The sequence below is a fragment of the Trichogramma pretiosum genome, unplaced genomic scaffold (assembly GCF_000599845.2).
Source record: "Trichogramma pretiosum strain Unisexual culture from Peru unplaced genomic scaffold, Tpre_2.0 scaffold2, whole genome shotgun sequence".
Taxonomy (NCBI): domain Eukaryota; kingdom Metazoa; phylum Arthropoda; class Insecta; order Hymenoptera; family Trichogrammatidae; genus Trichogramma; species Trichogramma pretiosum.
This window is the reverse complement of record NW_019641687.1, coordinates 1,625,728-1,649,451: the sequence shown is the minus strand read 5'-3', so window position 1 is coordinate 1,649,451 and position 23,724 is coordinate 1,625,728. Positions and strand designations below refer to the sequence as shown.

The 23,724-nt window shown below is 43.4% G+C and overlaps 1 protein-coding gene across 3 annotated transcripts; it reads right to left on the bottom strand.

Annotated features, from left to right (window-relative positions):
• Positions 1 to 200: 200 nt before the first annotated feature.
• LOC106655214 (glutamate decarboxylase) lies at positions 201 to 22,501 on the bottom strand. Of its 3 annotated transcripts, XM_014375487.2 has the most exons (12): positions 22,371 to 22,501; positions 22,112 to 22,286; positions 21,022 to 21,125; positions 20,601 to 20,691; positions 18,667 to 18,903; positions 13,341 to 13,663; positions 13,011 to 13,262; positions 12,469 to 12,536; positions 5,581 to 5,659; positions 4,292 to 4,441; positions 4,012 to 4,206; positions 201 to 3,927 (listed from the first exon to the last, which is right to left on the bottom strand). In XM_014375487.2, exons 3-12 carry the CDS (start codon positions 21,088 to 21,090, stop codon positions 3,754 to 3,756), a joined length of 1,638 nt encoding a protein of 545 aa, XP_014230973.1. In that variant the 5' UTR covers positions 21,091 to 21,125; positions 22,112 to 22,286; positions 22,371 to 22,501; the 3' UTR covers positions 201 to 3,753. The 3 variants fall into 3 exon arrangements, with proteins under 3 accessions (XP_014230973.1, XP_023317270.1, XP_014230975.1); XM_023461502.1 differs by having other exon boundaries at positions 22,112 to 22,501; XM_014375489.2 differs by lacking the exon at positions 21,022 to 21,125 and having other exon boundaries at positions 22,112 to 22,500.
• Between the last annotated feature and the right edge of the window lie 1,223 nt (positions 22,502 to 23,724).

Below are 23,724 nucleotides of genomic sequence, written 5' to 3'. Positions count from 1 at the left end.
GCGATTTCTCGTAATCTCGGATTCTCTCTAATACTGGCCGCGCGAGGGGCTCGTCCCAAGGCCAACAGGCTCGTGTTATTTAATTTATTCACCTGTTTACCACTTGGAAAAACGGGTCCTGCTTTTTGATTCTATAATAAGAGCTTTTTTAGGTGGATATGGAAAATAACATTCAGATATAGAATGCAAAAGAAGTAAACTTTCGACGAGATAACAGCAGTTTATTTTTATTAGACATTGATTTACACAAGGTAGTTTAGGAATAGGTATCTTTTTTGTCAAGGAGTAGTGTTTTTTCGTACACGAGGTTCAGTTCACTAAATAACCATTTTTTTAGTCCATGCCAAATTTTATACGTTCAAATTAGCTCAATTTCTCCGGACAATAAACTTTTTTTTAAATTTTTTAGAACAATAAAGATCATCAACTTAAAATTAATTCAACTTTAGATTAAATTTGTACATAGAGTATAATATATTTATTTTTATAATATTATTTTTCACGAGAGATTTTCACTAACAGGTCACTTCCACATTGGTACATAAACATATAAATATATTCAAATAAGAGAAAATTCAAGCCATCAACGAATCGTTAGATCAACTAACATAAATTCGGATAAACTCTAAAAAATTTGTTGTCCTTGTACTATGCTTTTTTGTTGTTTTTATCTGATTACATGCTGTTTTCTTAAAACTAACGCGTACTTACATTTTTTTACTTAATTGTACATATTCAACAACAATCGATGATTAAAAATCAGCATCGTAGAATTTTTTCGTCATTAATATCTCATCACTTAAGATTGATCGTGCCATTTTCTTCATTCGATTCAAACTTATGTTGGCGTAACAAAACAATAATACAAGTAAATAACACTATTATACATTCTTTTAAAATATTTAATACGCTATTTGGAATGATTCATTATTTATTTACAACTTTGTGATAATTTTTATAAAGGGCATTATCCAAAATGCGTACACAAAATTGACGGTATGCATATAAACAGAGAATTTGCCTTTGTTATCATTAAAAGTTGCCTAAGCAATAATTACTTTTCTATCACAGATGTTTGTCATCAAGACAAATAAAGGAGAGCGTGATTTTTCTTGGATTAAACAAATCGGTACATCAGTAGCGCACGAAATAATTTATTCAGCCCAAATGTAATTAAATTGATATCTTTTTTTGTTGCAATTCTACGCCTGCGGAATTACAATCATCATATGGAAATCCCCACATCTCAAAATAGTTTTAGGGAGTAGTTCGCCGTGAAAAATTAGATGCTTCCAGTAAAAATATTCTTTCTGCTGTAGATAAGATATGTTATTTTATACAGTTGATTGACCTGCTCATCGCTTGATTAGTTATTAATTATTCTTATTTTTTGAAACTTATTTCAGCACACTTTGCAATAATATAATAAAAAAAATCAAAAAAGTTTACATTTGTACTCATTAGCGTTGAATTATTCGGAAGATTAGCATAGAACGAGCTAAATCAATTCATTTCGATAAATTGGAAAATATAATTTGAGAATAATTGCTTAGCACAGTGAGGCATTATTGATAATAATTTTCTGGACTGGCAATCTTCATTCGATCTTATGTAACTGCCGAAGGCAACCTACACAGCAACATGTTTTTTTTTATTTACATGTAAGTACGATAAATCATAGCCAACAGAAAAATGCAATTGTTAGTTTAATATTTAGTAGTTTACCTATATTAAAATTACAACCTCATATCATATTTATATGAGCTTATGTGGACACGTATTCAAGGTAATCTTACTAAAAAACCAACGACTTGAATAAAATCTCTAGATTTTTTGAAGCATAAGATATACTGCGCAACTTAACTGGTAATGGCTTTCGAAAATTATTAATAACTTCTTTGAAATATTATTATGCGGAAGCATTACTTTGTTTTCTTGTATATTTATATACGAATACAACATATACTTTTTAGAAACTTTTATTTATTCAGTGTATTTTACTCATATGTATTAATGGAGCTCAACACGTCAAGAAAATTTTCACCAACGTTCGGAACACGTCATTTTTCCGAAAAAATTTTTCAAAGTAGCAAAATCAAATATTGACATGAAAATTTACTTAGGCGCGTTTATCAACTACTACCAGACACTTTTTACACTAGACTCAATTTACAATCTCTTATCTAAACTCTCCCCTACGGGTTTTAAGGTCTCAGTAAATATTCCAGTCATACCTATATGAAAACGATACACATCTGTCATTTATAATCGCGCATCTACACACGTATTACTCTCACTTTAAAGGCTCGGCTCTTTTTCTTCGCTTAACAGCATGCTTCGCACGGATCGACTTTGATGACGGCATGCTTTTTTCGGCTAAATTAAAAAACCACAGAAAATCTAGCTACTTTTGCAAGTAAAAATTAGTTCGCGTAAACAAAATTATATACATATACAAAGGCCAAGGGTTAGCGCTTCGAGAAAAAGCACGTACTTTCACGGGTTTGTATTTTATCATTTGTATCGATTCATCTAAAATTTTAAAGAAATTAACACTTTTAATTGTAGAATTAATCAATTCAATAATTCAAACAGCTTACCTTACTGAATTCATTTGGTACTTTGACATTGATTTTTATACATTAATAAGTTTTGTCCTTATCATCAATTCGTTGGAACTTGCACAACAAGTGTGATAAAATATTCTTACAGAAAAATATTGCACCCCCAAGCTCGTGAATGATTATTAGTTTCCCATGCAGGTTCTCTATCCAAAGCTTTTGTTAATTTTTATAACCTTATATAAAATTAACTTATAACTCTTTTGTTTTGTAAATAATTGTCGCTAAAAAATATCTCATTTCTGAATTTCTGCACTGCAGATTATTTTGTATTACAGCCGGTTTCCCTGCACCGCGATTCTCTCTTTAAAATTTGAAAACTCATAGCTTACGGTTGAGATTCATCATAAACTCACATTATTAAATATTCATTCGAGATAATGAGCTTTATACATTTACATTTGTTTATCTTAAGCACCTAAATTTACGCAACATCTTTTATCTCTCGACTGCATCTGATTAACTTCCGCACTATGTCTTTTATTCATACTTTCTTCTCGTTAAATATTGTTATTTTGTGTATACATAGATATTTTCATAGAATCATATAATCAAATAATATTCATCTTTCAACTGGTATGTTAATATTGATATTGTTAGGTAACTTACGCTTGAATATAATTGAGTTTAGTACATATTTACGGCAAACTTTAACAAAATCTGCTCTACAGATTATATTGATTTTCTGGTACTTATATAAAATTTGATAGGTACGACTACGCGTTAATAATTGTTTTTTTTCGTTTAATTAATTGCACGTTATTCTTATCATATGTTTTCGCGATAATATTCCTGGTTATATGTAATTTCACCCCCCCAGCCCGTATACAGACGTTCGTCGCGCAAAATTGTTCACGTAAAATGGAAATATCGAACGTAAGCAAAAGTTCTCGTCAACTAGAACAGTGAAACAGCAACTTTTTTTCTACGTATTATGCAACAGTGTTTAATTATAATTTTTTTTCTTTTTCTCTCGGAATTGCAACTATTTTATATACTGAAAAATTTTACCGAACAACGAATAAACGATATTCAATGATACGACAATAAAACGAAAGATCACGTTTATCCTTGCTCGTTTTCCAATTTAGAGACACTCGGAACTACATAGGTATACACGTACTGTCTGAATTTACAAATCGTGACCCAAGCGGTCCATCTCCGCCAGCAAGAAATCAATATCGGATTCCGTAACAGCAGCGCTGGATATGATGTTCCTAAAGAAATTGGGTCTCCTATCGTCCGGTTGATAGCCGACCATCAGCGTGCCAGCCTCCATCATCCTAGCTTTCAGAATAGGACAGATCTGGAACAGGTCGACACGAGATTTGCATGAGTCATATTTTCTTTTTTGTTGGTCGTCTAACTATAAAGCCTCGCGAGAACTGACCTTTCCAAGCTCCTGCTCTCGGTCGGGCGAGTGCGGCACGTTCCTCAAGCGCTCCGGCAAGTACCAGAAACAACAATTGACCAGCTCCGGCTCGAGGATCAGGTGGTACTTGTCGGGCATCTGCTTGATGCGACGTACCATGTATTGATTGAGATCCATCAATCGGTCCATGTGTTGTTCGAAGCCCTCGTTTCCCTAAACAGGAGCGCAAAGATAATTTTTTTAATCGTTTATTTCTCCTCGTCTATATTATTGTATCATCGGCCGACATGTATAATACCTTGGCGCGCCACTGAAGCCAAAGCTTGAAAATATCATTGTGACGACCGCATTGGATGACTTTGTCGCCAGTATCGTACTTGACGTCATAAAGTTTGTCCGTCATAAATAAGTAATCGGCCGACATCTGATTGCAGCTCATGAGCAGTCCCTGAAATCGAGCGGGGTATTTTACGGTCGGATGCACGTTCCGAAAGGAATGAAAATTTTTTAATGTGCCGCAGTGCAAGTACAGAGAGAGAGTAGGTATAGGTACTCGCGGAGTTTAAAGCGCGCCGTGAATTCGGTCGATACACGGCGAGCTGGAGTCAAGACATGCGCAGCTGATGTCGAGGTTGAATATCGAGCTTGCAAAATGGCGTCACGGCTGAGCTTTTATACGCTCTACGTGCTATACGAGCTTTTTGCTACACTGTACATCGCCGCGTAAAAATAAATGATCGACTCGGGCATTAGCATATCATTCGGTAATTAGCGCCTTTCGTCATTACTTTTTTTCATGGCTGCCGCACCAATTCATTTTTCATCAGCATGCGCACACAAAAAAAAACGCGTCGACTTGTCAGACCGCGCGATTAGTCGTGCACCAGAAATCAAAGCGTAGGTCGCACGTGCGATCCGTGCATGAAAAAAAAAAAAAACAAAAAGTCGAATCGCGGACAAAAAGTCAGTGATGACCACGTGTGCCAACGTCAATAATATAAGCTCCCCTCGCGCGTACAGCCGCTCGGCGCGTTATGCGACGGCGAAACTAGACGAACCTATGGAAAAACAATCGAAAGTCGTCTCTCGGCAGCCGGTGCACACGGAATTTTAATATCTCGCGTTAGGGTCTGGCGTACGTAGACTAGTCGTAGGCTGTAGCCGAGCGAGAGAGCAATAAGTGATACACGTTGCGAGTACGGGCCGACGCCGACGCCGACGACTAGGCTCGACGTATACCATAATACTACGGGCAGAGGGTGGCCCTGTTATGCGCGCAACATATGTTATCTCTTAGTTTAATTAAATTCCTAAAGGCAGGACGAGGAAAGGCCCGCAGAACGCGCGTGCATAAACGTTATTGTAGCGTAAGCAGCGCGGCAATTCTCGAGGCTGGACTCGGATGGAATGTATAATGATCGGAGCGCGCGCGCGCGCGCTAGCCTGATATTTTTTGTTGTAGGTATTCTCGTCCGCGCGCGCGCTGCGAGGGTTGCTGATCTCGTTCTTGTACTCTGTACTCTGGCGTAAGTATGTGTGATAATCGTGTTCAAGGTATGTTTGCTGATTGTCAGGACGAAAACTCACGTCTTCCTTGAAGTGGATCGTTGAGCACTGGAGCAGAGCACCCATGAGTTTGTGCGGGTTCCAGGTGACCGAGTTGGCCCTGCAAAACCAAAGGAATTGGCGCATGATCGTAAATGCTGTACATGTTATTATATCTTGGGCATTCGGCTATATTGGCTCGTCAACGTATATCCTAATAAAAGATGGATATAGGCCTGGAGGACATTAAGGCGCGCTATTCAATCGACGCGAGTTAGCGGGGAAACAGGCTGTAAATTTCTGCCCGCTGCGTACACACGAGAAGACGATAGTCGGCGAAAAAAGGCCTATAGACATTCTCGCTATCTCTCGCCGTGTGTGTGTCTCTTTGGGCTCTCGTCGAACGCGTCCCAGGAGAGCGCGCAATGGGGGATGAAATATGAGAGGCATCCTTGGCAGCGACACATACGCAGTGCGAATGGGGTCTATCAATTTGAGATAGCATGTGTATATACGCGCGAGCGGCTATTAATATTAGCCCGCGAGATCGGATTTGCAGCTAAAGAGAGAGAGAGAGAGAGAGAGAGAGAGTTGATATGGCGCCCTACACCCCACTGCGAGACTCTCGAGCGAGGCACACCCTTGCGGTAACCCTTTAATCCTACTAGACTCGCGCGACAGCGCTCGGTACTCGGGCATTGGCCTGGCGCGGGAGCCGCAACTGCCAATTGCTCCGACGATTACGAATTTCCGGCGAAATTATTGTAGCAACTATATGCGTGCGTGGTCTAACGTGCATTAGCAGCGAGCGTGTATAGGCGCGCGCACTCGAAAAATGATAAATCCGAGCTCGCGTAGGCCCAGCGATGCGCAACAGTAACAGCAACAGCGACAACGGCAGCGGCAGGCAAACAGCCCAGGAGTGTGTGCACGATATCTGGCGTATGATACACAGAACGCGCGCGGTGTCTGTCGCTGACACGAATTATACTCGACTCGGCGTGCGCGCTTATACCAGGCCGTGCACCACTCGAGTGGCAAAGCTAAAGCTCCAACTCAGCCTCTCGCTCTCTCTCTCTCTCTCTCTCTCTCCAGCTGTCACTCGCCAAGTATCGATAACATTCGTCATTTCGCGCAGAGATTGCGCAACGCACATAAACGCAAGTAGCGGCCCCGGCTTGCATCGTAAAAGACACGCTACGCGACCCAGACAGAGTGCATTGTACTCTTTGCGTTGTTGTGCGCTCTATGATCGAACTTTCCGTACAACGCAGCCGTGCAAAAGTAAAATTAAACCTAGCCTAATATTGCATTCTTTCGGCCCGCCTGCCTGTTCTATAGCGTATGCGTGTGCGTGCGTGAGGGAGTATGTTCGCGCACTACCCGTACCATGTATATAACAACGGCGTTTGATTAATGCGATTCGCAGCTGGCTTTGACTACCCTCGGCCATGCCAACTCCACGCCCGCGCGCCCGTATATATATAATACGCTAATTATCCCCGACGCGTTGCGTTATTGTATTAAAGCGAGATTTTACTCGGCTGCAGCGCCTGCACAACGTCCCGAATTAATGAGCCGAATTCAGCAATGGAGTAGAATATATAACAAAAAAAAAAAGCTCTACGCTACGCGAGCTTGCGGTGTGGATCGTAAATAAACGTGGGCTTAAGGAGATTTGCGGTAGTTACCGTGCTGTATCGCAGTAGCTACTCTCACAGCCCTCAACCAAGAGGTTATATTCTAATTCAAGATAATTGAAAGGTTCTGATTATCTGCGATAATGCAATAATGGAATTGAAATCTGACGGGCCAAGAGCGCTACCTATATACGGTATAAATTTTATATAGTACGTAGCGATCGATTCGACAAACTTTAAATGAACAAACTTTTTCTTATTTCATTTTGCGCGATGTACCCGAAAGCATATGACCTCCGATGCACGTCCCAATGCTCGAAAAAAAACTTATCTTTCTGCTGAAAAATGTACATCTTATACGTAAGATATAAGATTTCGAGTGCAAATATTCTCGCGCTCGAAATATTTACCCTCCCTCGTGCACAATTATCATTCCCTCGCACCCACGCTATCTCTCAAAGCATCTCCATGTTTCTTTATATATTTTTTTTTACTATTTTCAACACAAAACAATCTCAAAGAATACGTATACGCGCTCGTCGCATGTATATCATATACACAAAGCGAGAAAAAAAAGGGAAAAAGGAGAAAAAAAGGAGGAAGCATCCCTTTGATAGAGTTTAATCCAGAAAACATTGTCGAGACACAGTGCGCGAGAGATAAGTGGGTGCAGGCACGCACCGGCAGCACTGGGCTCTCTGTGTTATAAGCGCGTCAGTTATATAGTGTACTCCACTGCTACGTAGTATACGTACTCGTCGCAGCCGCTAAATGCGCTCCAGGGAAAACGAATCCAGCTGTTGCTCTCGCGCGTTTAAATCCCCGCTGTATATATAGACCTTTTTCCTGCCTCGTGTGTCCTTGCGTATATGCTTGCCATTTTAATCAAGAGAACCGCGGCACTATATACGTATCTATCTACAATACATCCGCCCTTGAACGAGAGAGGAAAAGAAAAGAAGGAAGGATATGTATCCGCGCGTGCATAGGAGAATTGTTTCACGCATCGATGCATGCGTGTACCCACTTCTCATTGTTTTTATACTTTACTGCTTTTTTTGCTAAGTGTGCCAGAGGATGATTGAAAAGTTTGTCGCAGGTGTCGGTCAAGACATAATTTCTCTCTCTCTCTCTTTCGACGTGGCGAATTTTCCTCTGCAAGTACGTATATATAATTATAATCCTTACGCGTCGTCGTATAATCTTTATGACTGCACTGCTCCTGTGTACGTGTGCGTGCATGTGCCTATATGGAGGGTATGTGACTTACGTACGAAGCGCCGCGTATATACCTACGGTACACAATGGCACGTGTGTATACGTATGGAGCACAATACTCGGCAGCACATGGGGTCCGAGTTTAATCCCCGATTTGCATCCGCGCGAAAGCATCTGCGATCCGCTTGCTCACTCCCTTGCCTGTGCGCGCGCTAGCAATTTTCATTTTTTTTTCTTCTTTTTTTTTGTTTTTTTTTTTGCACCGGCCGAGGTGAAATTTTTTCACGGGATTTTTGCACTTTATCAGAAACATTTTTCGCACAATGGGAATTAAGTTAATCCTAAGCTACTTTAATTATCCGCTTCTCTCTTTTTTTCGGACGGGTGCATGAAAACCTGTAAAAACTATCCTATCGGCAAAAACAACTTTCTTTTATTTCTTTTAGTTTTTTTGAAGTGAAATTTCTTTAGAGGCGTCAAGTACTAAAATCAAGCAAGGGAAGCTCGTGCAAGCGCGCACGACAATTTTATTTCAAGTTTTGTGCCTAAAAAGCGTCCGATTCTCAAGAGTTAGTTCGCCCCCCGCTACTGCCGGACATAATACGGACTATTTAGTGGCGAGTATCAGTACTCGGCGCTTGCCTTTTAATATTGTAAAGTCTACGCCGCGGCGTGTGTCCTCGTCTCTCTCGCGCTCACTTGTCTCAATCTTGCTGTAACGTGTTCGTGCGAGTCACTCGCTCAAACAACGAAACGAACATATGAGTCGCGCTTCTCGTATAGTACTTTTATAGCTTCGCACACACTCTATCATATACTGCATAGTCAGTATACGTTACGTCGCCACAACGTCAACAGCCAAATAAATCGCATCGACCGCAGCAAGTATTTTCGTGCAAAAAATAAACGATTATTTCAAGTTATCAGTGATTGTGTTTGTGTGTGAGTTTGCAACAAGATGTCCAAACAGCGATGTGATTTCGATTTCGAATACTCAAGCTTAAAACAACTGAAGAGCCTACGAGCAAAGATGCGAAAAGAGTATCTAAGCCAAATTGATCCTATCATAAAAAATTGGCAGGGCCCACTTCCAAATCTTCGAGACATTTTTCGAAAGGATGAAATTGATTGGCTTCTTACAGAGTCCACAATTGACACGCCTGAACGTCTGTCTAACGACGAAGGAAAACGGTTCATCAAGTTTGTGGTTAAGACCGGCTACGAGGACGAGCCCGAGGTAGATAGAGACGCCAAGCCATCGCCGCGTCGCACCACACCACTGCACCACGCGAGCAAAAGCAAGTGGAATAATCGAGATATGGTCGGTGATCTTTTCAAAATATATAACAGATTTGACGTCAATTACACCGATGAGTCCGGGCTAACACATTTTCATATGGCCTGCGACTGTGGTTGCAACGACGTCGTCGAGAAATTCCTCGAACTGGGCCAGGATCCTAATTGTTTCGAGCAAAATTCAAATGAATCGCCGCTTCACTTAGCGTTTAAGAACGAAGACGAGAAGGTGGTCGAATTGTTGCTGAGACACGGCGCCGACCCGAATACGGTTGACAAGGACGGATTGACACCTTTGCACGTAATATGTCAGAGAGGCAATTATTGGGAAGATAAGCGCGATGACTTGATAAATATATTATTCGAGTTGAGCAACGACAAGTACCAGCCGATACAGATCAACGCCCAGAACAATAAATTTGGTAATACACCATTGCACTTGGCTGTGCTTTACTGCGACACGATAATGATCGAGATTTTGTTGAAAAAAGGCGCAGATCCAAATGTAGCTAATGCAGAAGGATTGACACCTCTGCATACTTGCATTAGAGATAACTATGATGGGTACGAACCCCAACGTGATGGAGTTATTTCTCCACGCGAGTTACTCGAGTTCTTTTTCAAGTTCATTGATGACGTTGAGCAGACGCTGCAACTCGATGCCCAGGACAAATTTGGTAACACGCCGCTACATTTGGCCCTTGAGGATGTGGAGTACAATGAGCCGTTCGAATTGCTGATGAAGAGAGGCGCGAATCCGAATGTACCCAATGCGGAGGGATTGACACCTCTGCATATTATTTGCCACAGATCCAACATTAACAAATGCGACGAAATTGAGCTGGCGAAGATGATATTTGAGCTCATGAATATCAAGAATAAGCCGGTGCACGTCAACGCTCAGGACAATTCGGGTAACACGCCGTTACACTTTATTTTGGATTACCCTTTCGATGCGGCGGAGATTGTCGAATTACTGCTGAGCAACGGCGCAAATCCGAATTTGGCCAATGTTGAAGGATTGACTTGTCTACACATTCTTAGCTACGGAAGACACGACTATGACAATTTGGTCAAGATGATGTTCGAGCTCAGCAACGACAAATATAAGCCGATACAAGTCAACGCCCGGGACAAATTGGGCCGGACACCGCTGCAATGGGCCGTAGCGAAATTATTGCCCAAAACTATCGATGTACTCTTGAATAATGGAGCTGATATATCCAGCTTCGTTTTCCCCGCAGAGAGTTACTTTTACCAGAAAAAGGATATACCGCGACATGATGAATCGTGGTATAATTTTCATGTGAGATTAGTAGTCATCGCTTTAATCGTCGTCGAGCATCTCGAGGAAAAAGGATACCAATTGGACCGAAGCGAGGCAACAACGATCATGAAATTTTTCGCTAAATATCGATTCTTCGGAAAGTCAGTGGGCCTCGGAAAACGTTGGTACGAAGACGAAGAGTTCGTGAGCGAAGCGAAAAAGCACACGCTGAGCTCGAGTTTGTCGCTCTACGATCTGATCCAATCGCCGCCTTATAAAGTGACACAACTATTTACATTTACCGACTACTTGGAGTTCGAGCGTACGTCTAAATGTTTGTTGCCCCCAAAATGGGACAATGAAACTTGTTCTGTATACGTGTGTGAAAAACTATCCAGAGGATTTTTTCGACGATGGACCCTGGATCCTTTCTTGAAGCTAACCCGCAACCAGCTGCCAATTCTTTGCTGCGAATTGATCATCAAAAAGCTAATGAACAAAGATTTGTGGTATATTTACTTGGCGACCACAGACAAAAACTTTAGTGATATTTGTTGCAACCGTTATTTCACATGAAGAAAAATATTGAAACTAAAAGCAAAACACGGCAAAAATATTATCAATATAAAAATTACAAGTTTTTTATGTCGGAATAAATGTTATAATTAAAATCTATTTAAAAACATTGAAATTAATAAATTTATTTGCTTGAATTTAAATTTTTTATTCCAATTTTATTCCAATTTTATTTGTAAAAATTTTGCATATTTGTAATACCAACTATTTTATTTCACTTTTTTTGATTTTTAATGATATTTTCAAATAAATTCCTCATTAACTTGGGTTTTTAATTGAATCGCTAACTTGCTTGGATTTCCAATTTTTTTTTTGTCGTAATTTTCGTTAAAGTTTCAGTGAACTGCTGTTCTTTTTTCACATAATATGAGGTTTAAAAAAGCGGGAAGATTTAAAATTAGAGCACCCTACTGGGGGTGCGCGATATTCTACTTTCCATAAATAACTTTTACATCGAAAGCACATGCCCATATAAAGAGATAGAGACACTTCGACTGCTCATGTGTACATAGACCTTAATCCTATCTTATATAGTTTATTGGACGGTAGGCTTAGTTTGATGGAGTCCTTCAAGAAAAACAGCCTCTCTGTCTCTCTCATCTCTCTCTCTCTCTCTCTCTCTCTCTCTCTCAGCTGTGCAGCAGGCACACCGGCGTCAAAATCAATATGCCTTCGACAATCCTGGGGGTCGTACATATATAGGAGTTTGTACGCGATAGGAGACTGAGAGAAAAAGACGAGCTAATGGATCGAGCTCACGCGCAAAACCACGGCTACGCTTTAGACAATTATTTTAATGCATTATTTACGTTTTTTTCTTTATTGTGTAAAAACTTGACTCAATGCCGCAGTAGAGAAAACAAACGAATGCTCAGACTCGCTATTGTCTTTTCCATATATTGTTTACGTATGAATTTTTTCATTATAACTTACCGCTCGATGCCAGTCAATCTTGGATGTCGATACTTTCTTGACAATAGCAGTCCGCCGCCCCAAGCCGCCTGCACAAATAGAAAATACATGCAATTTATGTATACAGAAGATATAATAGCGCGATGCGAAGGTGTAAGTGGCAAAGTTGGAGCGCGCGACAATGCCGCGCAGCGCAGAAAGTTTGGACGGCGTTCGGTTTAGGTATATGCGCGCAGGACCGATGGCGAATTTCTCCCACGTTAATAATTAAAGCCAAGAGAGCCGAGAGCGGCTCGTCGATTACGTCGAGTTTAAGCGCATTCATCGAGCAGCCCACGGGGCACAGAACGTTATACCATACTCGCTCGTCATCGCTCGCAGCTTCGAACGCGTTTAAAAGCCTTATCGTGTCCTTGTAGCTACTAGCAGCTTTCGTCGATTGATGTCAGTCGTACAGACGCGTGTAAGTTCATGCGTACATTGCTTGGTAATCGCGAGCATTGAAGCTCAAAAAGATGAAGAGAAAAAATATGCGTGTGCTTGCGCTGGAGGAAAGAACTTACGTCGATGTGCAGCCAGCAGTTGTATTTCTCGCAAATGTCGGCAATTTCCTGAATGGGATCGAAGGCTCCGATGACCGTGGTGCCGGCCGTGGCGTTGACGAAGAACGGCAAGTGTCCTCTGGCCTTCCGCTCCAGAATGAGCTCCTCGAGGCGAGCCGGTATCATGCGGCCGCGCTCGTCGCTCGGCACCATCACGCAATTGTCCGTGCCCAGTCCGCACACCGACGAGCACGATTTCACCGAGTAGTGACACTGTATATTACATACGTACAAACAAAAAATCGCACCAAACATATTGCGGCAATTACAATAGTGGTTATATTTACGCACCTGATCGGACGTAAACATGACGAGCTGACCGCCGATGGTGGCCAGTCCCTTCTCCTTGTACTCGGGGAACATTTTGTGCCTCGCGGCCAGGAAAGCATAGAGATTGCTGATGGAGCCGCCGGGCGCCAGGATGGAGTCGCCCTGGCCGTTGGGCCAGCCGATGATCTCGCGCATCTTCTGCAGCACGACGTGCTCCATGAGGATGAAGACCGGCGCTATCTCGTAGGTGAACATGTTGGTGTTGGCCGTGGCGGTGAGCCACTCGCCGGCCATCGAGACCAGGTCCAAGCCGCACGACAGCTGATTGAAGAAGTGCGGATGACCTGCAACGGTAATTGTCGATTCGTATCGTGTACGTGGATCACCGGAACCGAAGAATATTACGAGAGATATATCGCTAACTGATTCGAAACGGCCTAATTAATCGCGAGGAGAGCTACGACGTGTGGCTGCAGGCTGGGGGTGGGCCACTACTCTTGCACAGGCTCAACGAACACGTACTCTTCAAAAGGTTAAAGTGCACGAGGCTGCGTCGTCGGGGTATTGAGACGAGAGAGAGGCTCGACAGAGAGAGAGAGAGAAAAGAAGGCTTTAAGCTGAGTACGTTGTCATTCGCTTGGCTGAGCATCAGGCAACACGGATCAAGGCTTAATGCTCCCGAGGGTTGTTCGCCGCGTACGATGATGATTTGGCTTTTCTCTCTCTCTCTCTCTCTCTCTCTCTCTTTCTCTTACTACTCGAGAGCAGCTTCTGCAGCAGACATCGATGGATGGATGTTTTCTTCTTTCTCTCGCTCTCCCAGGCAGTGCCGACTAATTTTTAACTTTCGCACGCTCCCGTGAATGTATTGTTTTAAAGTCGTTTTCGGAAATTCAGGCAGTATTTTTCACTCTAAGCTCGTAACGTTTCGCCGCAACAACGAAGAAAAAAAGGACTATTCCCGTACACAACTAGCAGTAGTTGGCAAAAGAGCCTCGAGGGTCAAAAGCTTTTAATGGGCAATGTAGCCCACGCTGCAGTTACAGATAGAGGAAAACGGATCTTTGCGTAAAAAAAAGAAGAAAAAAAAAGGAAGAGAGCAGAGAGAGAGATTAATCAAGCAGCTTCAGACGCGCAAATTTGGCCTCCGACCGGGGTATTTTAATCTTGCGCAGTGGCAGCAGCGGTGTAACAGCAGCGGTAGTAGCAGCAGCAGCCGGTCTGATTGACGTATGACGTTTCGTTTATATACGTATATATTCTCATTCCAAGGGGTTTCTCATTCGAGCCGAGGCTCAATAATAACGGCCTCATTCACCCCCATTGCAGCGTAGCTGGCAGCAGACGTGTGCGCCGCTGCTCCCGTTATGTGTAGGATTTTCGCGCCTAACGTACTGTAAGATAGCGTTTCTCCTCTCTCGACGTGTACGTGTAATAGTTTTCAGAATGATTTGTAATCTCTCGTACGTAAGGCAGCGCCATTTGTACCTAATGCCTTGGACTCGAGCCTACATAAGCGTGTAGACGTTTGTACACTTGTATTAATTTTTCCCTCATTTTATCCGTCATTGCGATATAATTGACTGATATCGCGTAACGAAATCATGGAAAAGCGTATATCATACACGAGAATCGATTTGACCGCAGCTATATAGCGTTGTGTACACCCCCTCGCACGATACAGGATGAAAAGTCACCTTGATCGTGCAGCAGCAGCAGCCGAGCTTTCTTCTCTCTGACATTTTATGGTAGACTAAGGCCTGCGAGATGCATCGAAGCGCATTCTAGCGATCAGTAAATCCCCTCATCTTTCGCTGTTATTCGCAATTATCCCGAGAAAGTATCCAGAGTGAGAGAGAGACTGATGCTGTGCATAGGGGCGGCCGCCGCCCGCACATTTTGCACGTCACACGCGTCGCTGCACCACTAGATTGTTTGCTCACGTACATACATATACACAGACGTGCACACCCACGCCAAAAGCGAATGGGAGAAACATCTCCCTTTCATGCTTGTAGGTTATTTTTTTCTTTACATTTTCCATTTTATGTAACGCGTGTGCTTATGTGCAAGTGTACTTATACGCACACACGTAGCTCTATATAGATAAGCCTGTAGTACGTGCATTATGCAGATTTACACACTAACGGCGAGCCTATATATAGTCGTAAGAGGATTTGTTGGCATATACGTTCAACAAAAGGGGTGTGCAACTGCCACTATATACTATATAGCATTAATGGGGAGATGCTTGATTTTAATGGGCTTCACCTGTTCTCGCGCGATCCGATGGATGCGGCCCCCCCGCATTAAACACACGCCCAGTTCAACACCTACACACGCTTACTCGTTGGCTCTCACGCCGCTGATGGACGTTTGAGTGAGTTGCGCGCGCCGCGCCGATGTTAACCCTTGATTGCCAAGTTGTGTAACCGCCTAGGCGGGCGCTCGAACTCCGCGGATCGATCTCCTTTCCACTCGCTAAGGTGCTTCCGATAAGCTCCAAGCCTCGCTGATCGTTTTTTTTTTGTCTTCGCGTACCAATTTCGAATCGGCAACGAGGACGAAACGCGCGCGATGTCGTCGCCGAGCAAAAAAAAGCACCGTTTCATGCACATGCACGCAGACAGCAGAGCGGGCGAAATTACGACTGCGCTTCACCCCTTTCTCTCCTTTTTTTTTCTCTGTCTTTGCGCTCTTTCATCCAGCTCTGCCCTTTTTTTTGCGACAACAATACGCGCACTTTCTTTTTCAGCAGCTTCTTCTTCCGCGACGCTCTCCTCTTTTTTGCGCGTAACAATGCGACGACGACGACGACGACACAGCCTGCCCGATTATCGATCTCTCTCTCGGGAGCTGCTGCTGCTGCTGCTGCGCGCGTAAATGAAATATTTCTTTGAAGCCCAAGATTGTGGATGATGGTTATACGTAGGCGGTATGTAGCATAGATAAGGATTATCAATGATGTAAAAAACCTCTCCTAGTGATAGGTCGCCTTTTTTCAATTTTTTTTTCTCGTTCCCTTCGACGCGGCGAGGATCAGCGAGAGATATAACGGCGAGATTACGACGTTTTATGACTATAATAATATATTATATACGCGAGTGTGTAAGAATTCACATGCAAACGTCTATTTTTCATCGTCAAAAAAGTGGCCGTGCATCCCTAGTGGTTTAGCCCAAACCCGGAAATCAGAATAGACCGAATTTTTTGTATATCATATAAGATGCGCGCGGACGAGCAGGAGAGAGCGAGCGAAGCAAAATGACCCACTCAACCAGACGTAAAATCGCGAAATCCCGGCGATACATCCTCGTACACATTACGTACACGATATGGTCGTGTCGTAGCTCACAGGGGGGGCCAGCAGATAGAGGCCAATTATTCACAGGACTCGATGGAATTTGCGGCAAAATCCTAAAGTGGATATATGCGCGGCGGCTGCTGCTGCAAGCCAGACGACGACGAGAGTTGAAAAACACTTCTGCGGCGCACGTGCGCACACCCTCGCTCCGTCAGCTCTCTTTCTATACGCGCAAGGGGGGCAGCAGCGGCAGCAGCCAAATTCAATGGGATCGGTGTAATTAAGAGCCATTTCTACACGATTTTCTCGCTCCCCCATGCGGAGCTGCGACGTTTAAGGGACTACGTGTGTATGGATCGCAATGTTTGCTGCTGCTACTACTACGCGCGTGTATAAGCATTATTCGACGCTGCGCATACTTACGGGCCGTGCGCACGCACACAACTTTCGAGTCTGAAAAATGAAGAATGAAAAAAACGTGGAGGAAAAGTTGGATGCTTCTCTGGAATTTCGATAGCTTCGCTCGGCCGAGGGATAGTTTAAAGGATGACGTGCCATGACTCTCTGCAGCGTTGCGTTATTTCACTGCCGTCCTGTGCAGTTTAATCGATCTTGCTCGCTGCTCGCTGCGCGCGTAAACTAATCTAAAAGCACACTGCATACGCATACTTCGGCTGCGAGGAGGAGACGAGCGATACACGGATTCGGTTTTATTGCCGAGTTGCCAGCTCGGGCTTAATTTTCTCTTTTCTTTATATCGTTTGAATGAAGCACGCGCGCGCCTACGTAAGAACTGTCTATGATTGATCATACAAGTGTATAGGCAAAGTTAAACCCTGTGTAGCTACACACTTCTTATTCTCTCTCTGCATACAAATGGAAATCCCCCTAATTTATCATCGCAAGCTCGCTGCTGCTCGTGTAAAACGCAAGAGCTCTGCGGCTTTCCTTCCTACGTATCAATTTGATAAGTTTTCCGGGACATCGTTCGTCAATTGTATTACGTACAGAGGACAACGTTCAGCGAAAAGAATACATGAATATATCAATAATGCTAATAACCACGAGCGCCCTCGAATTGCCAATTGAATATGTTACTTCAATTAACGGACTCTTTTGACTTTGGCTGCTGCTACTCGGGGCGGCTCTCTCGGATTCGAGCCTCGTGCGCGCAATCATCAACAACAAACAACAACCCTAGAACTGGCGCTGTTGCCACGAGAGGGTGACGACGACGACAACAACGTAGCCGTCGCCGCCGCGTAATCTAATAGTACTTGTTTTTTGTTGTTATTCGCTGGCTGGTGTCACGAGCTCACGCCTTTGCAAACTGCTATTGGATAACCTACATATCGTGGCGCCGCAAGGGGTGCCGTCTCTATTGTACATTAGCATCCATTCAAGCATCGAGGCCTATTCCGTAATCGAATCCCACAGCGCAGGCCAAGATACGGAGAGACGTTTCGCGGGGGATTTGCGGCTGGCTTCCGGCGCGCTGCCTATATTATACAGCCATCCATGGCTATCTCGCCGTGGTACATTCATTTCCGCTGCGCACGATGCACGACAACGCGATACCGCTCCTACATCCCTCTCTCGACGCGAAGCGCCTACCCCATTATATTATGTAATGTTTTAGATTAAAAGTTGCTCGACTCTTTCGACCGATAAATAGTTGCGCGAATTATTGTTGTAATAAACGATCGGCGTCGATAATGCAACGTCGCCTAAGGGATACGCGCTCTTCTTCGGCTGTATCATATATGCGTATTATATTATCGTGAATTACACCCTCGCAACTATTTATCACGATCGGTAAGTGTTTGTGCAGCTATGTGGGGCCAGTTGCCCGTCGGATGCACGGTATCTCGCTCGCCTTATCTCCTCTCTCTCGTCTCACAGGCAGTCGCATCGGCATATGCTAAATTGAATATGAAATCATGGCGCGCTTATCGTTCCGCCGTTTCGAGGGGTTGCTTCGTTTGTTTTTCGACGACAGAAGTATGAAAAAAAAAAGAAAGAAAGAAAGAAAGAAGTACTCACCGGTCTTGACTTGATACTTGAGCGTGGTCGAGCAGTCGAGGAGCAGCTGCTGCAGTGTCACCCCCGTGTCGGGTATCTCGAGATCCAGCAGCTTGATCATGTCGTGTGGATGATGAAAGTCCAGCACCTTGGAGCTGCGGTCGTTCTGATTCTTTATGTAGTCGATGAGGATGTCCACGACCTTCGTGAGAAACTCCTTGGACGCCGGGAATCCCTCGACATTCTGAGGGACGAGATCTGCAACAGAGCGACGCACGGCGAGTTCGCAAATTGCTCAACAGCGGGCAATAATCGATAGAGCAGAACGAGAGAGAGAGAGAGAATAGATTGAGAGGAAGCAATGAGGGCCATTCTATGAAAACTTGTGTCTGCGCATTGACCAATACCAATTGTTGCCGATTGTTCTTCTCTTCTCGTACATCGATGATATCGTTGATGGCTTCGCACCATCAAACAATTGAAAGTATAGACCTCAATTTAACACACTCTCACTTGTTTGGTGGGGAGACACCATCGAGGCTCTTCGCTGTTGCTCGCCAACGATCTTCGTTCGTTGAAAAAAAGCTGAGTGCAGTCGTACACGCGATTACCATATCAGCATCGAGGCCCCGCACCGAGTCTCGACGTTTATGACAGGCTAATATCAGTTAAATAGAGAAAAAGAGAGAAGCGAGAGAGAGAAAAGAAACGAGTGGGAAGTTGCGCCGAGTAGGGCTGATCAGTCAGTCAAGACTATGGCGAAATCCCGTTGGCTTTCTTTGGACGAGATCCAGGCTAATCTCGCCCCATCAATCTAACCGTCCGGAGAAGGTATATACGCCCACGCGCTTATACTCGCGCAGATAAGCAAAGAACCTCATTTAATGTTTCTTTTCTCCTCGACTCTATTTTTTCTTCCTCTTCTTCTTTTATTCAGAGACGTACAAGTGCCTCGACTTAAAGCTGCACTTTGGAAATTATTATCCGCCACGTATACAGCAGCGAACGCTGCGCACCGTCCTTTCGTTCGGATTAAGCGTTTTACATTTTTTGAAACAAATTAATCGATTTCTTGGTCGCTACGAATATACATCGCATCACTCGATACGGCTGAAATAACAGTGATCGGGTACGGGTCTGACGCCTCGATAAGCCCGCAAAAGTCAACGTTTTTAAAAATCAATCTCGCGCCATTATGCGGAATCCTGTTATCGTTGCTCGACACATGCTCGCAGTGTAAATATCCGACGACACGAACCCTTCTCTTTCTCTCTCATTCTCTTTCTCCGCGCGATACACAATACGGATGCGGTGTTGTAATCTCGTGTCTCTCAGCGAATAATAGCTCCAGCGTTAATTCTTGAGGCTCGAGTGATTATTATGCACCCTATAAGAGTAGCAGTAGCAGCTCTAGTCAAAGCTCACAAAGGATAAAATCTGTGTCGCGTGCGGGCAATATTGATTTTTCAGCCAAAAAATCCGAGTCGACGAGCGATAAAAAAGATAATCATAATAACAGTATGGCGAGGTGCGTCGCGGTCGTGGTCGCGCGCGGGCGGACGACAAGTATTATCGATGAGTCAAGAGAAAGAGAGAGAGAGCCTTGAAAAAAGGGTCGAGGTCTCGATATAGTTATGGTATAATGCGCGTGCACAGGCACGCACACACATCCGCCGCCATTACGATGCCAGGCAAATGAGCAAAGGCCATCGTCGTCGTCGTCGTCGTCTTCGTCGTTGTTGAGTCTCTGGCTGAGGACCGAGGAGGAAGACCCGCAACTATATGCGCAAGCGCGCGAGTCTCTTTCTCTCTCGCTTGCGATCTTCGTGTAGTTGTACAACTATTGCAGCATGTACATGATTTTCGCTGGATCGTTAGAGCTACCTACTACTACTGCCCGCGGACATGTCATGCAAAATTATCATAATTATTATGCTCGTTGCGATTCAACTTACCCGAGTATTTAAGGTTACAGTGCTCTTTCGAGAGCGAGTATGTATTTTCGGAACTCATGAGTCTGGTTGGCGAGTGCGTTCTGGCGAAGTTCTGCAAAGTAGCCAAAATAACCGCATATATGCGTTTATATCACAAAGTTACACACACACACACACACACACACACACACACACAAAGACAAAATTTCATGTATATGTAGTGATGTGCTTTTGTGAGAGAACACGTAATAAAGTTTGATACAAGCTCGAGGTTGTGGCGTGTGTCGAATATCGTGAAAGCTACACATAGTGCGAGTTTTTTCAGTAGAACGAGAGTATGTTACTTCGGGCATGTTATATATATTACGTATCTCTGAATACTTGATTCTAAGTAAAAAAATGTGCAATAAGGAATTTTCGTGCGTCGACAAATAAGCCTTACATATAAGTAATCCTTGATCGCTGTGATTTTAGTGCCGATCATTTGCATTTGATCATTGACATTGTCCATGTCTCTGCGGTGCTCTTCGCCTCGCACGGTAATCCCTACAACAGTCAATAACAACATTTTTCCACTACAATTACAACTCCTTTCAAGATTTTATAATTTTTTTTTTTTCATCATCAAAGAAGATAAAAAATGGCACAAGTTTAACTTTGAGTTTCCCTGAATTTTAATTATAAAATTGTACATTAGACACTTAGATGCAGAGTCGAGTCAAGGAGCACGGCAGATTTTTTTTTTTTTTATAAATACACACATATTTAGCGACCAAGGAGACATTATCGAACAGCTCGATTCCTCATTCTCTTTTATAACTCGATAAAACGTGAGAAATTATCATTTTGTCAAAAGAAGCCAGATGAATAGCTGTGCATTCACGAGTATACACCCAAGCGCTGCTCCTATGTAATCATGAACTTACGTAAACTTATGGTTTCGAAACGACGATATACTGCATATACGATCGCTGTGCAGTTTTCAAATGCGCACGAACCAGCGTAAAAAAAGGTAAGGATGTACATGGACGGCGAAATATATTCATTTTCTTTCTTTTTTTTTTATTAAAGATTACTCGCTGGCCGATTGCCAAGTGCGATGAATACACAAATGCTGACGCTTGAATACACGGAATAGTTTACTAGTATCTAAAAATGTAAAATCTATTGCGGGCGATATTGATAAAGGAGCGAGAATGCAGCTACGATGGTTGAAAATGCCTATTTTAGTTCCGTTATGCCAAATCTTTTGTCTTGAAAGCTATTATGAAATACATGTTACTAGCTATAGCGATATACGACATAAGGACCTGAGCTTTTACTTAAGGAATGATGAAGTATGATAAACGTACATCAAATGAACAACCCTTTCTGGTCAAACTCAAGCAGTACATCGCTGCATACGTCAATCATCGGCTGATCGTCAGCATCAGTACAAAGAACTATCAGCAACTCGAGCTTGCAAGAACCAGAAAGGGTCTACACATCGAAAAATCGAACAAGTCTAAAAGAAGAATATTCTCTGCACTGACCTGTAATACCAATAGCCCGCCGTGCTCAGCAGCTACCGTTGAAGCTTCTGCTAGCTTGAATCGGAGCTTCGGTGAAGCTCGCAAATCGTTACTCTCCGGATAGAATGTTTAGCCCGAGCTAAAGCGAGAAGAAGCTCGTCGTTGTCGTTTCAACGTTGTTCCTCTTAAGCACGCACTGTTTCCGCGATTACAGAAGGAGAGAGAGTGACGATTGTACAGCGTTATTGCCTATGCGTACCTACAATAAACATGTACGTACGTTATAGGTAGGCTAGCTCTCGTTTCTAGCGCAACAAACGCAGAAGCTTTTCGGGTATTCTGCTGACTGCTGGGGCGCGAGCGTGTATGGGCTGTGGGGTGGTTTCGCGCGGGACTGCCGCTATGCTGGCGCACTCGACGCCGACAAACTTACCCTCGGCAGCGTAGTACGCGCGCGCGTTGTTGACCCATTTTCCATCTCTCTCTGCTCCGAGCTCGAGCTCGGCATCCTAGAGAGCGAGAGAGACGCCAGCGAGGGAGGCGTGGTTTCGGACCATCGCTCGACGCGCGCGCGCAACCGTACTCAACGACGCAGACAGAGAGAGAGAGAGAGAGAGAGCTTGACTGTGCCGTGCACTATGTGCGACGCCTCTCTTACTCTCTCGCGCAAACGAGAACCAGAGAGAGAGAGAGAGAGAATCCGAGCTCTCTGTAGCTAGAGACCATGTAACCAATGGCGTCATTGGGAGCGAATTTTCACTCGCGGCGTGGGATGCATATGCAACAAACGTAAATGACGTTTCGGCTTCTCTCTCTCTCTCTATATCGTTTTGCCATTGTTGTTGTTGCAGTAGTTGTTGTTGTTACTCGGCACAAAGCTGCTGCTGCTGCTGCTGCAGCCCTAGGCGGATATGACTGCATCGTGTGTACGCGCGCCTCCGAGTGACGCGCGTTCGCGGCAAAATTATGATGATGCAAATACGCCTGGACGCCCGTGACGTCAGTCAGCCAAGAGGATAGACTGAACACGACTGGACGGACATTATGGAGAATTAGCTGCCAGCCAAGAGTAGATTAGCGTTGCGGAAGATTGACGAGCGAGCTTTGGGCCTCGAGTAGAAATCTCATTTCGGGATTATACAAATGATGCAATATTACGAATGAATGCCAATCGTACATGATTTAATACTTCTTCGGATGAACAAATACTCTACTCTGCTCTTTTCGATCGAGATCTACATTTTCTTTAATTTAATCTTTTAAGAATTAAAAAAACTGAAACTTAGCTTTTATTGTAATTGTGGGCAAGTTCTAGTTTTGGCTCATTATTTTTAATTCATCCAGTTCATTCTCTAGATGCCAATGCAATAACTATAGATGTCATTTCAAAGCTTTCTACCGGCGAATTTTCTGCGAAATATTTTTGTAAAAACTACGTAAACACCATTTTTCTGCGTATTTCTAAACTTCTAAATAACTTTGTAGAAAGATATCCAGTAAAAATCTCAGTAAACGTGTTGGAAAATAGCCATTTATATCTTTTTAATATTTTATGTGAAAAAATGAGTATCATACACGAGCATCGTCAACATTATAATGCAGTTTTCGAGGACAAATGAATATTTACCTGGAAC

Bases quoted from the DNA above. Each gene is read 5' to 3' on its own strand.
- LOC106655214 (XM_023461502.1), bottom strand. From the start codon at position 21,090: ATGGACAATGTCAATGATCAAATGCAAATGATCGGCACTAAAATCACA. The intron at 13,263-13,340 runs GTGCGTAAATAT...TGTAATATACAG, and splicing joins TCATGTTTACGTCCGATCAG to TGTCACTACTCGGTGAAATC. The intron at 4,442-5,580 runs GTGAGTTTTCGT...GCTCGATTTCAG, and splicing joins CGATCCACTTCAAGGAAGAC to GGACTGCTCATGAGCTGCAA.